We start from the raw sequence: 14,052 nt of genomic DNA, 5'->3' as shown, positions 1-14,052 counted from the left end.
ATTAGTATTTAACTGTTTTTTACTATTAGGCAGGAAGAGGTTAAAGCCAAGAGAAGAGAGTTTAGGCTCCAGAATTTTAAATGATAACAAGCGGGGGGATGGGGTTTCCTTTTATTCTGGGATGTAGGTGGCTGGAGAGTGATGGGGTCTCCTCTCTCTCTTAGTAATCTGATTCCTTCTTCTCTATTGGTTTTGGTCTCCTGGATTGCACATGTTCTCAGTGTCGCCCTCTTGTGTCCGCAGATCACCGGCGTCATCCTGCTCACGGTGGGTGTTTGGGGGAAAGTCAGCCTGGAAGTCTATTTCTCAATTCTCAACGAAAATGCCACCAACGTGCCCTATGTCCTCATCGGCACCGGAGCCGTCATTATCCTCCTGGGCACCTTCGGCTGCTTTGCCACCTGTCGGGCCAGCACCTGGATGCTGAAACTGGTAAGATGTTGTTTTATTATTTTCACTTTGCTTTTTTTGATCTGTCTGGTGATCCTTACACCAAATTTAGTTGGAGGGGGCTGGCAGTCTCTAGTAAACATCACAGCACTCTACCTCAGGTCTTCTCTTAAAAGCATTATGTGAAAGAACACCTATATGGCATCCTTTTAGATATACATCCTCCTCCTCCCCACTGGCCACTGGGTGCTGCAGAGGTTAGCTGAGCAATTTGCTAAATAGTTACTATATTCCACTCTGGTAAAGTAGAATCAAGCAACTGATGAGCAGACAGCACAGATAAACAAGAGCATGCTCATTTAAATGGTAGCAGGTATGTGTTCTTTCATGTAATGCTCAGAAACTGCCCACTGTGACTGCTTGCATCAGGATTGAAGGCCCTTGAGAGGAGTACTGAGGCAGGATGCTGGGATGTTTCCAGGTAGCTATGTACAGCCAGCCCTTCCCACCTACTATGTTCTGCATGCATTGCATAGAGATGCACAGAGAGCTGCTGGTGATGTCACAGATTCTAAAATAACGTATGTAATTAAAACTGAAAGGTTTTATTTAAAAATGTAATTAGCATGTTGATTGGGGGGGGGGGGGGGGGGGGAGGAGCGAGAGAGAATAAGGAAGAACCAGGGAAGACCTATATTATTATTATTCAGGATTAATATAGCGCCAGCAGTTTACACAACGCTTTACAATATAAAGGGGAGACAGTACAGTTACAATACAATAAAATACAAGAGGATTAAGAGGGCCCTGCTCAGAAGAGCTTACAATCTATAAGCAGGATACCCACTTGACCTAGGAAAGATTTACCCCCCTTCATGACCAGGCCATTTTTTTTTTTTTTTTTTTGAGATACTACCCTGCGTTATTTTAACTGACAATTGCGCAGTCATGTGACCATACCCAAAAAAAAAAATTTTTCCCCACAAATAGAAATAGATCTTTCTTTAAGTGGTATTTGATCACCACTGCGTTTTTTTTCTTTTTTTAGATATATATATATATATATATATATATATATATATATATATATAATATAACTTGTATAAAAAAGATTTAAAAAGTTGAACATAAACCATTTTTTTTTATGCTATAAAACATCCAGTAAATGTTAAAAAAAAAAAAAAAATGTTTTTTTGTTCAACTTTTTAAATCTTTTTTTTTATATTTATTTATTTATATATATATATATATATATATATATATATATATATATATATATATATATATATATATATATATATATATATATATATATAAGATTTAAAAAGTTGAACAAAAAACATTTTTTTTTTTATGCTATAAAACATCCAATAAATGTTAAAAAAAAAAAAAAATCGAATTATTATACAGGATTTATATATCACCAACAGTTTGCGCAGTGCTTTACAATGTGAGGGAAGACAATACAGTTACAGTACAATTCAATACAGGATGAATCAGAGGGCCCTGCTCGTTAGAGCTTACAATCTAGAAGATAATTTCTTCATACATTTAGGCCAATATATATTCTGCTACATATTTTTTGGTTAAAAAAAAAAAATCCTAGTAAGATACTGCCCTGCATTATTTTAGCCAACAATTGCGCAGTCCTCTAGCACTACCCAACAAAAAACTTTTCCCACAAATATAACTTTCTTTTAGTGGTATTTGATCACCACTGTGTTTTTTATTTTTATTTATTTTTTTTTTTTTTTAAGCGCTATAAACAAAAAAATTTCTAAAAAGTTAAACAAAAACTATTTTCTACTATAAAACATCCAATAAATTAAAAAAAAATAAAAATTCTTCATATATTTTGGCCAATATTATTCTGCTACATATTTTTGGGTTAAAAAAAAAAAAAATCCTAGTAAGATACTGCCCTGCATTATTTTAATCAACAATTGCGCAGTCATGCAGCACTACCCAACAAAAAACTTTTCCCACAAATATAACTTTCTTATAGTGGTATTTGATCACCACTGCGTTTTTTTATTTTATTTTTTTTTTTTATTTTTAGCGCTATAAACAAAAAAAATTTTAAAAAGTTGAACAAAAACATTTTATTTTCTGCTATAAAATATCTAATAAATGTAAAAAAAACAAACACATTTCTTCATACATTTAGGCCAATATGTATTCTGCTACATATTTTTTGGTTAAAAAAAAAAAATCCCAGTAAGATACTGCCCTGCATTATTTTAACCAACGATTGCGCAGTCATGCAGCACCGTACCCTCCAAATTCATTTTTCCCACAAATCTAACTTTCTTTTAGTGGTATTTGATCACTACTGCGTTTTTTTTTTTTTTTTTTTTTTTTTTTTTAGCGCTATAAACAAAACATTTTTAAAAAGTTGAACAAAACCATTTTATTTTCTGCTATAAAACATCCAATAAATTAAAAAAAAAAATCTTCATATATTTAGGCCAATATTATTTTGCTACATATTTTTGGGTTAAAAAAAATCCCAGTAAGATACTGCCCTGCATTATTTTAATCAACTGCGCAGACATGCAGCACTGCCCAACAACATTTTTTTCCCACAAATCTAACTTTCTTTTAGTGGTATTTGATCACCACTGCATTTTATTTTTAGCGCTATAAACAAAAATGTTTTTAAAAGTTAAAAAAAAAAAAATTTTTATTTTCTGCTATAAAATATCCAATAAATGTAAAAAAAAAAAAAAAACAAAAAAAAACAAATTTCTTCATACATTTATGCCAATATGTATTCTGCTACATATTTTTTGGTTAAAAAAAAAAGTCCCAGTAAGATACTGCCCTGCATTATTTTAATCAACAACTGTGCATTCATGCAGCACTGCCCAACAACATTTTTTTTCCCCACAAATATAACTTTCTTTTAGTGGCATTTGATCACCACTGCGTTTTTCTATTATTTTTTTATTTTTTTTTTATTTTTTTTTTTTTTTTAGAGCTATAAACAAAAAAATTTTAAAAAGTTGAACAAAAACATTTTTTTTTACTTTCTGCTATAAAACATCCAATAAATGTAAAAAAAAAAAAAAAAAAAAAAATTTCTTCATAAATTTAGGCCAATATGTACATATTTTTTGGTTTAAAAAAAAAAAAAAAAATCCCAGTAAGCGTTATTGCGTCTACAAACTATGGGATATATACTGGATTTTTTATTTATTTTATAGTAGTAATGACAGCAAACAGCGACATCTTGCATGATATTGCGGCAGACAATTGGACACTAACTGACATTTGTGACACTTTGTGGGAACCAGTGAGGCTAATACAGTGATCAATGCTAATGACACTGGCTGAGAAGGGGTTAAACATTTAGGGCGATCAAAGGGTTTGCGTAACCTGTGTTTGTGTACTGTGCGAGGTGCTTTCACTAGGGGAAGAGATGGATTCTAGTCGATCACACAATCGATTCCCCCCCCCCCCCCCCCCCCCCCCATGTCAGAGCTTAGATTTGCCTTGTTTACATATCTCAGTTCTCTGTATTGCCGATGATTGGCAGGTGCCGGAGGACATTGAGAGCCCGGCACCCACAGATCAGCTTCTGCTGTGAATATACACAGCAGAAGCAGCCCATGCACCCCCTCTGCAGGCAGAAGTGCGGAATTGCGTGTATTTGTACATATATAGGTGTTGCCCTGTAGCAGTAAAACTGCTATGGGGTGGACGTTAAGGCTACGTTCACATCTAGGCGTTGCTATTTTATAGGTGTTTTTCAGGCGTTTTGACTAGGGTAAAGCGCTCTATATCGCCTTTCCAGCGTTTACAGGCGTTTTTGCCCCATAGACTTAATGTAATCTGCCCAAAAAGAAGCTCATGTACTTTTTGGAGCGTCGGGCGTTTTGCTGAAGGCTTCAGAACGCTCCGATGTGAACAGGGGCCATTGAAATGAATAGGATTTGACTTGTTGGGTGTTTTTTGAGCTGATCCTTAGAGCTGAAAAACGCCCCAAAACGCCTACATGTGAACGTAGCCTTAAGCGGTAGTAAAGCCTGCTTTATCTTTACCTACAGGTAAGCCTATAATAAAGCTTCCCTATAGGTAAAATGAGATATTCACCCTGCATGCAGCCGGTGAGATCACTGACACATGTTCTCTGAAGGCCTGGCATACCTTGCCGGAACTTCAGAGCTTTGCTCTGGAACCGAGGGATCCTGCACACGTGCGCGGGATGATGTCATCACGCGGGATGACGTCATCGTGGCTCCGGCCAATTACACTGATGGAGCGCGCAAACCTGGAAGAAAGATCGGGGGCTCTCCATTTCACCACGGGAGGACTTTGTTCTAAGGCAGTGATGGCGAACTTTGGCACCCCAGATGTTTTGGAACTTAATTTCCCATAATGCTCATGCACTCTTGCCGGACCTTCAGAGTTCCATGCCGGAAAGTGAACTCCCGCGTGCATGCGTGGGAGTGACGTAATCGCAGTGGGGCATGTTCTCTGAAGGCCTAGCATACCTTGCCGGAACTTCAGAGCTTTGGGCTGGAACCGAGGGCGCATGTGCGCGGGATGACGTCATCGCAGCTCTGGCCACTCACAGCGCCGGAGCCGAGGGAATATGTCCGCTCCCTCAGCGCTGTCCGGGCGACCGTGTCAGGGCTTCGTTCTAAGGTAAGTATTTCATAATGTGCTAGTATGCGATGCATACTAGCTCATTATGCCATTGTCATGCAGGGTTTTTTTTTTGTGGGGATACCACTGCTTTAAGTGGTTAAATGTCGGCTTTTAGGCGGTTGGAACCGGCTGGAACTTTAAAGCTGCACTCCAGGCAATAAAGGCATTCCTATATTCAGTAAAGCAGGCCTTGCATGATCATTGCATTCCCCAAACTGCTATCACAAAGAAGCAAGCAATTATCTAAAAAATCTTTGTATGATGTATTATCAACAGCTCAGTTATTTGGAGGAAGGGCCACATAACATTGGTGTATAAAATATTGTTATTATACAGGATTTGTATAGCGCCAACAGTTTGCGCAGCGCTTTACAACATGGGGGCAGACAGTAGAGTTAGAATATAATTTAATACAGAAGGAAGCAGAGGGCCCTGCTCCTTAGAGCTTACAATCTAAGAGATGTGTAGTAGTGAATGCCGCCTCTGATGTGTGCAGACAACGGGTGGAAACACGGAAATCTACAACACGCCAGGCTTGAAATTCTACATTCCTGCCATTTGCGCTTCACCAGATAAATGAACGGCATTGCTGCGGGCTTACTTGTTTTTTTTTTCTATTTTTAAGACGACGACCTTGTAAAGTAGCTATTTATTAACTCTAGTCACATACTGCGTCTGTATGATTTCTGTAATCCCTGAGGTTTACTGCCAACTGTGTATATGTGTAATATGTATATTTGCGCACAATCCCGGGGCACACCAGTCTGAGGGCTCCTTGGTTCACACCAGGAGGTGCATACGAGCACGTGCGCTTTTTTTTTTTTCACTCTCGCACATCAAATTTTTTTACAAGCTGCTCCATGCATGTGCAACACGCAGAAAGGTGCCGGGATGATTTTAAAATTGCACAGCAGCAAAACACATGGTATTGCGGTACTATGCGTGTTAGCAGTGCATTTGCTGGATGCGTGGGGGTGCCAATAAAATGGAACTCGCGTGTGTCTGCAAAAGGCAAAAGTGTATTTTTGTGCGGTGTGGGAAAATGTGCATTTTGGCACGTGGTACTACTAGCACAATTCTCACCCCCCCCCCCCCCCAAAAAAAAATAAAATCGCCACACTACCACAACCCTTCCCCCCCCAAATCCCCATCCTCCCACCTATCACTACACCCCTCCCTAAGTACAAGTTCTGTCCCTACAGAAGTGGTGACAGCAGAGAGGAGAGAGTCAGAAGGTGTGGATTGTGCGCTCTCCCTCCTCTCTCCACCCCTTTTTCCTCCTCTCTCCACCCCTTTTTCCTCCTCTCTCCACCCCCTTTCCTCCTCTCTCCACCCCCTTTCCTCCTCTCTCCACCCCCTTTCCTCCTCTCTCCACCCCCTTTCCTCCTCTCTCCACCCCCTTTCCTCCTCTCTCCACCCCCTTTCCTCCTCTCTCCACCCCCTTTCCTCCTCTCTCCACCCCCTTTCCTCCTCTCTCCACCCCCTTTCCTCCTCTCTCCACCCCCTTTCCTCCTCTCTCTTTCTCTTTCACCTCGCTCTCTCGCTCTCTCTTTCTCCTCGCTCTCTCGCTCTCTCTTTCTCCTCGCTCTCTCGCTCTCTCTTTCTCCTCGCTCTCTCGCTCTCTCTTTCTCCTCGCTCTCGCTCTCTCTTTCTCCTCGCTCTCGCTCTCTCTTTCTCCTCGCTCTCTCGCTCTCTCTTTCTCCTCGCTCTCTCGCTCTCTCTTTCTCCTCGCTCTCTCGCTCTCTCTTTCTTCTCGCTCTCTCGCTCTCTCTTTCTTCTCGCTCTCTCTTTCTCCTCGCGCTCTCGCTCTCTTTCTCTCTCTTTCTCCTCGCGCTCTCGCTCTCTCTTTCTCCTCGCTCTCTCGCTCTCTCTTTCTCCTCGCTCTCTCGCTCTCTCTTTCTCCTCGCTCTCTCGCTCTCTCTTTCTCCTCGCTCTCTCGCTCTCTCTTTCTTCTCGCTCTCTCGCTCTCTCTTTCTTCTCGCTCTCTCTTTCTCCTCGCGCTCTCGCTCTCTTTCTCTCTCTTTCTCCTCGCGCTCTCGCTCTCTCTTTCTCCTCGCGCTCTCGCTCTCTCTTTCTCCTCGCGCTCTCGCTCTCTCTTTCTCCTCGCGCTCTCGCTCTCTCTTTCTCCTCTCGCTCTCGCTCTCTCGCTCTCTCGCTCTCTCTTTCTCCTCGCTCTCTCTTTCTCCTCGCTCTCTCGCTCTCTCTTTCTCCTCGCTCTCTCGCTCGCTCTTTCTCCTCGCGCTCTCGCTCGCTCTTTCTCCTCGCGCTCTCGCTCTCTCTTTCTCCTCGCGCTCTCGCTCTCTCTTTCTCCTCGCGCTCTCTCGCTCTCTCTTTCTCCTCGCGCTCTCTCGCTCTCTCTTTCTCCTCGCGCTCTCTCGCTCTCTCTTTCTCCTCGCGCTCTCTCGCTCTCTCTTTCTCCTCGCGCTCTCTCGCTCTCTCTTTCTCCTCGCGCTCTCTCGCTCTCTCTTTCTCCTCGCGCGCTCTCGCTCTCTTTCTCCTCGCGCGCGCTCTTGCTCGTCGCGCTCGTTTTCCTCCTCTCTTCTGTACATTCCCATGTTGGAGCCTCTGTTATTTCCTGTGTGGCCTAAACCTATGACGAAATTTTTGTTTATTTTTTTATTGGATATGTTTTATAGCAGAAAGTAAAAAATATTGTTTTTAGTTTTTGTTTTTGTTTTTTTTTTTCAAATGTGTTGGCCCGTTTTTGTTTTATAGTGTGAAACCACAGAGGTGATCAAATACAACCAAAAGAAATCTCTATTTGTGAGGAAAAAATGACATCAATTGTATTTGGGTACAGCATTGTATGACTACACAATTGTCAGTTAAAACAACGCAGAGCCGTATCACAAAAAAATGGCCTGGTCCTGAAGGGGGGTAAATCTTCCAGAGGTCAAGCGGTAATTTTGAAAATTTGAATATTTTCAAAACTGGCATCAAAAAAAAGCGAAGTGCAGAGACTAGAATGTAATTCTTTAAAGAAGCTGACTTCAGGATTTGGAGATTGGCTGCATGGGGTTATTGCATGTAGAATAATCTAAATTGCCATCTTATCTCGCTATGACATTTATTATGTGTGTTTTATGTTCTTTTTCTTTTAGTATGCGATGTTCTTGTCTCTCATCTTCCTGATTGAGCTGATTGCTGCCATTGTAGGACTGGTGTTCAGGCATGAGGTAAGCACACATTTCCTTTTAGGAGTGGTCCCTTATATCTGGCAGCAATGGTTTCCTCTTACTGGTCCATGGAGATATATACTGTACAAGGAACATTCGGCCGATACAGTTATGCAGAAATATTATTAATTTGTTTAGTTGTCCTGCTGCTCTGATGATGGCAGGACCTCGGCCCACTCATAGAATGGCTGGCTGGATTTTTGCCATTCACGTATGTGTATCTAACCAGCTGGGGGCGCTGCATGCTACACTTATCTGAGCAGCGTCACAGAGCACACGGGGCATGTGTAGTATATACTGTCCTTTTGCAGCTTCCCCTCACAATTACCGGCTGTTAGTGCCGGTTCACACTTCAGCGATGTCAGACATCGCATGCGATTCGCACTGCTCTGCAAGTCACATGCGATGTCTGTGTGATGCGAATACAGATTGTGTGGCTGAATTTGCATCGCATTCGGACCAAAGTCGCTCAGGGCCCTTTTTTTTGGTTCGCACCAGAATCTGTTCACACCCATGTGTGCGGTCCGATTCCATACCCAATCGACAGTTCGCACTGCGATATGCGAACTAATCCGGGGGTGTCATTAAAGCGGAGTTCCGCCCCCCCCCCTCTCCAAAAATTAAGTCCGCAGCTACACATACTGTAGCTGCTGACTTTTAATATTAGGACACTTACCTGTCCTGGAGTCCAGCGATGTCGGCACCGCAGTCGATGTCGGCTGTCGGGTGCTGCCACCACCATTGCCGGTAAGGGAACCCGGCAGTGAAGCCTTGCGGCTTCACAGGTGGGTCCCTACTTCGCATTCGGATTGGCTCGGCGGTGGGGGGAAGGAGGAGGGGGCCAAATGTCCAAGAGACGGCACCGTCTCCCGAACTGGGGAAGGGTACCCGTCAAAAACAGGTACCCGTTCCCCCCCCCTCCCCCCTGAAAGATGCCAAATGTGGCACCGGAGGGGGGGAGGAAGCAAATGAGCGGAAGTTCCACTTTTGGGTGGAAATCCGCTTTTACTTTGTATTGACACTCCCAGGAGGTCGCATATGGCAGTGTGAACTGCCTGTGAGTCAGGTGCGATTCGGGAACCCGCAGTGGATTTGCAGGGTTCCCGCATCGCATATGTGTGAACCGGCACTTAAAATGATAGCTGGGAGTTGCTGTGTGAATACAGCAGTTTTAGAAGCAGCTGCTATGAAAAAAAAAATGGACTGTCTGACAGTGTTTATAAACATTGCTCAGACATGGGATAGAGAGATACAAAGTAACAGTGTTTACAGTGCCTTGAAAAAGTATTCATACCCCTGGAAATTTTCCCCTTTTTGTCACGTTGCAACCAAAAACGTAAATGTATTTTATTGGGATTTTATGTGGTAGACCAGCACAAAGTGGCACATAATTGTGAAGTGGAAGGAAAATGATAAATGGTTTTCAACATTTTTTACAAATATGTGAAAAGTGTGGCTGCATTTTCACCCCCCTGAGTCATTACTTGTAGAACCGCCTTTCCCTGCAATTACAGCTGCAAGTCTTTTTGGGGATGTCTCTACCAGCTTTGCACATCTAGAGAGGGACATTTTTACCCATTCTTCTTGGCAAAATATCTCAAGCTCTGTCAGATTGGATGGAGAGCGTCTGTCAACAGCAATATTCAAGTCTTGCCGCAGATTCTCAATTGGATTTAGGTCTGGACTTTGACTGGGCCATTCTAACACAAGAATATCCTTTGATCTAAACCATTCCATTGTAGCTCTGGCTGTATGTTTCGGGTCGTTGTCCTGCTGGAAGGTGAACCTCTGCCCCAGTCTCAAGTCTTTTGCAGACTCTAACAGGTTTGCTTCTAGGATTTCCCTGTATTTGGCTCCATCCATCTTCCCATCAACTCTGATCAGCTTCCCTGTTCCTGCTGAAGAAAAGCATCCCCACACCATGATGCTGCCACCACCATGTTTCACAGTGGGGATGGTGTGTTCAGGGTGATGTGCAGTTTTAGTTTCCTGCCACACATAGCGTTTTGCTTTTCTGACAAAAAGTTTAATTTTGGTCTCCTCTGACCAGAGCACCTTCTTTCACATGTTTTCTGTGTCCCCCACATGGCTTCTCACAAACTGCAAATAGGACTTCTTATGGCTTTCTTCTTGCCACTCTTCCATAAAGGGCAGATTTGTGGAGAGCACGACTAATAGTTGTCCTGTGGACAGATTCTCCAACCTGAGCTGTGGATCTCTGCAGCTCCTCCAGAGTTCCCATGGGCCTCTTGGCTGCTTCTCTGATGAATGCTCTCCTTGCCTGGCCGGTCAGTTTAGGCGGACGGCCATGTCTTAGTAGGGTTGCAGTTGTGCCATACTCTTTCCATTTTCGGATGATGGATTGAACAGCGCTCCGTGAGATGTTCAAAGCTTGGGATATTTTTTCATAATCTAACCCTGCTTTAAACCTCTCCACAACTTTATCCCTGACCTGTCTGGTGTGTTCCTTGGCCTTCATGATGCTGTTTGTTCGCAAAGGTTCTCTAACAAACCTCTGAGGGCTTCACAGAAGCTGTATTTATACTGAGATTAAATCACACACAGGTGGACTCTATTTAGTAATTAGGTGACCTCTGAAGGCAAATTGTTCCACTAGATTTTAGTTAGGGGTATCAGAGTAAAGGGGGCTGAATACAAATGCAGGCCAGATTTTTCAGATATTTATTTGGAAAAAATGTTGAAAAATATTTTGTGTTTTTTTTTCCTTCCACTTCATTTATGTGCCGCTTTGTGTTGGTCTATCACATAAAATCCCATTAAAATACATTTACGTTTTTGGTCGAAAAATGACAAAATGTGGAAAATTTCAAGGGGTATGAATACTTTTTCAGGGCACTGTAGAATCAGCTGCTATGCAAATAATGGACCGCCTGACAGTGTTTATAAACATTGTTTAGAGTGAGATAGAGATGCAAAGTAATCGTGTTTATAAACATCGATCAGACAGGAGATAGCTGCAAAGCAACATTGTTTATAAACCTTGATCAGACATACGCTAGAATGATACAAAGTAACATTGTTTATAGACATTGATCAGACAGGAGATAGAGATACAAAGTAACATTGTTTATAGACATTGATCAGACAGGAGATAGAGATACAAAGTAACTGTTACTTTTGTGTCTATTTGTTTTATTCATCTGCAGATCTTAGGGAGGAGCTTCCATCTGTATGTCCGTTAAAGCAGAACTAAAAGCAAGCTTTTTTCTTATTTTGGGTATATTAAGGGAGAACTATAACCCCTGTCCAATCCCTCCACACTGGGGATCCACCAGAACTAGTGTCCCCATTGGAAGATTCGCCTTCTATTCCTGTTCAGGTGACAACCCAAAGTTTGGGATTTTACTTACGCTCAATGATAACTTCACACAGGACATAGAGAGGGTGAATCTCCCTAACGGGGGCACAGACAGCAGTAACACCCTGACAGGTGTTCTAATACCTCTCACTCTTTCTAAGTTCTACTTTAGTTAAAAAAAGGTTTTTAAAAATCCTGCCCTTTTTTTTTATTTCCGTTTTTTACTGACCCTTAATATTTATACTTTTTTTTATTTCCGTTTTTTACTGACCCTTAATATTTTTATACTTTTTTTTTTTTTTCCCGTTCTTTCATTTTGTTTGTTTTTTAATTTTTTATAGTGTTGCATTGAAAAAAATCCTTTATTTGTAAATTTTCAATGGAATGTATCAGAATTCTAATTTTATGGTTCTCTTAAATAGGACAAATTAGAAAACAAAATGTATGTTTTAGCTACATTTAACATTCTTATATTTTTAACTAATAATGGAAGTGAGGGGGGGGTTAAATTTCCTTACATATTATTTATTTATTTTTTTTTAATAAAAATGGGGGGGGGGTGATTTTTTTTTAAATTTCCTTTTTACTTTTTTTTTTTTTTTTTATTGCATCAAAAAAAAAAATAAAAAAAAATGCATTACTTATTCTTAAGGCCTTGTGCACACTGGGAATAAAATAAAAAAAAAACATTTTCAGCCTCTAACCGCCTCTCTATGTTGGCTTATGTGGCAATGCACAGATAGGTATTTTTATGTGTATTAAAGGGGAGTGTTTTAGAGGCTGAAAAAACAAAGAAAAATAAACCATCACTTGTGTGTTTTTAGAGAGGAGCGTTTGGTCAAAAAAATGCATGATTTATCTTAAATGCTTGTAAACGCTTCTAACTGAGCCCAAGCGCTAGGGTTGTTTTGTACCTGAATTTAGAAATGTAGGCAATTTTTTTTTATTTTTTTATTAAGAGAAATAAGTTATATATATATATATATATATATATATATATATATATATATATATATATATATATATATATATATATATATATATATATCCATAATTTTTTTTTTTTTTTTGGATTGTAAAAAAAAAAAACTCATAAGCACTTTTTTTCCCACTTAGATTGTTCCAAAAAAAATGTTTTACATTTTTGATAAATGGAAAGAAAAAAAGAATGAGACTTTACAATCACTTGAAGTTGGAAGCAAATTGGTTGCTATGCAGAACTGCACCAGATTTTGCACTCCCCAATTTTAGTAAATAAACCTCATTGTGTGCATGCGGCCTAAATAATGACAAAGTTGTTACAGACTGAGCACGCTCATAGCAGAGCTGTAAGGCTCCGTTCACATATAGGCTTTTCAGATCGCGAGCAGAATTGCCGCGATTCTGCCCGCGATTCCGAACCATTGCAAGTCGCGGGACGCCCAAACTATTCCTGTGACTTGCAATGGCACCTCAAACACATCGCAAACAGAATCGCGGGATGCCTGACGCCCAAAAGACATACAAGAACTTCTTTTGGGCGCCAGGCGTCCCGCAATTCTGTTTGCGCAACTTTACCGGGCGACAATTGCAGGAAAATCGCGCCGCGTTCGAGGTGCCATTGCAAGTCACAGGAAGCGTTCGGGCGTCCCGCGACTTGCAATGGTTCAGAATCGCGGCTATTCCTCCCGCCATCCGAAACGCCTATATGTGAACGGAGCCTAAAAGTTGCTCTGGTATGGTCCATGGGGGGGTGTGCGGGGGGGGGGGGGAGCTGAACTCATTCATTTTATTCTGTTTTCTCTTTCCAGATTAGGAGCAGCTTTGAAAGTGGATACATAGATGCTCTGAAGCAGTACAACTCCACGGGGGATGAGCAGAGCCGAGCTGTGGACACCATTCAGAGGACGGTGAGTAGTTCATCTAAAGCTACCTCCAATCACAGGGGTGGACTGAAGGCGACAGCACTGCGTCTCTGCACCATGCATCGGAAAATCCAGTTCTACATCTGATCTAATGAGCTGCAATGGATGAGCCGTACTCACTCTCTGACACAAGGAAAAGCGTGCATCGGCATGGTGTACTACTACTTTTATTTTACTTTATGCCGGTGTGCAATTTTCTCCTTGCGCCTTTTTTAGTGCTGGTTCACACTGGCATTTTACCGTGTAGATAGTGTTGGTTCCTGCCATAGGGGACCACCTAAGGACCGTCCCCAGTACATTAGCTGCAGCAGGGTGGTGTTCTATCAGATTCTGCAACCGGAAGTGACGTACGGACTAGAATAACTTACTGCGCATGCGCCATGCATTCCAACATGGCCGCTATGCGCTCCAATAGGTTTCCTAATGTCACAGAACATGAAGCAGAGGACATCTTCTTACACCCATGCAAGTCCTGAATTTTATTTTAGCAGTAAACTCACCTTGTAGACTGAAATAGTCAAATTCACGATATAATCAGTTTGTCGCTGAGCTATGCAGGGTGTACCAAGATGGCTGCCGCCACCTTCCACCTGCAGGTTACTCACTATAC

General features: G+C 41.6%; 1 protein-coding gene across 1 annotated transcript in view; it reads left to right on the top strand.

Annotated features, from left to right (window-relative positions):
- The first annotated feature begins 291 nt into the window (after positions 1 to 291).
- The window catches only part of TSPAN6 (tetraspanin 6), a 34,406-nt gene continuing 20,645 nt past the window's right edge, over positions 292 to 14,052 (top strand). Inside the window, exons 1-3 of the mRNA XM_082262912.1 lie at positions 292 to 432; positions 8,145 to 8,219; positions 13,329 to 13,427. Coding sequence (XP_082119038.1) covers positions 421 to 432; positions 8,145 to 8,219; positions 13,329 to 13,427 — 186 coding nt within the window. The 5' untranslated portion in view covers positions 292 to 420. The remainder of the gene's footprint in view (positions 433 to 8,144; positions 8,220 to 13,328; positions 13,428 to 14,052) is intronic.

Source organism: Pelophylax lessonae, assembly GCF_965119305.1.
Source record: "Pelophylax lessonae genome assembly, chromosome: 7".
Taxonomy (NCBI): domain Eukaryota; kingdom Metazoa; phylum Chordata; class Amphibia; order Anura; family Ranidae; genus Pelophylax; species Pelophylax lessonae.
This window is presented reverse-complemented; position numbering and strand designations above follow the sequence as displayed.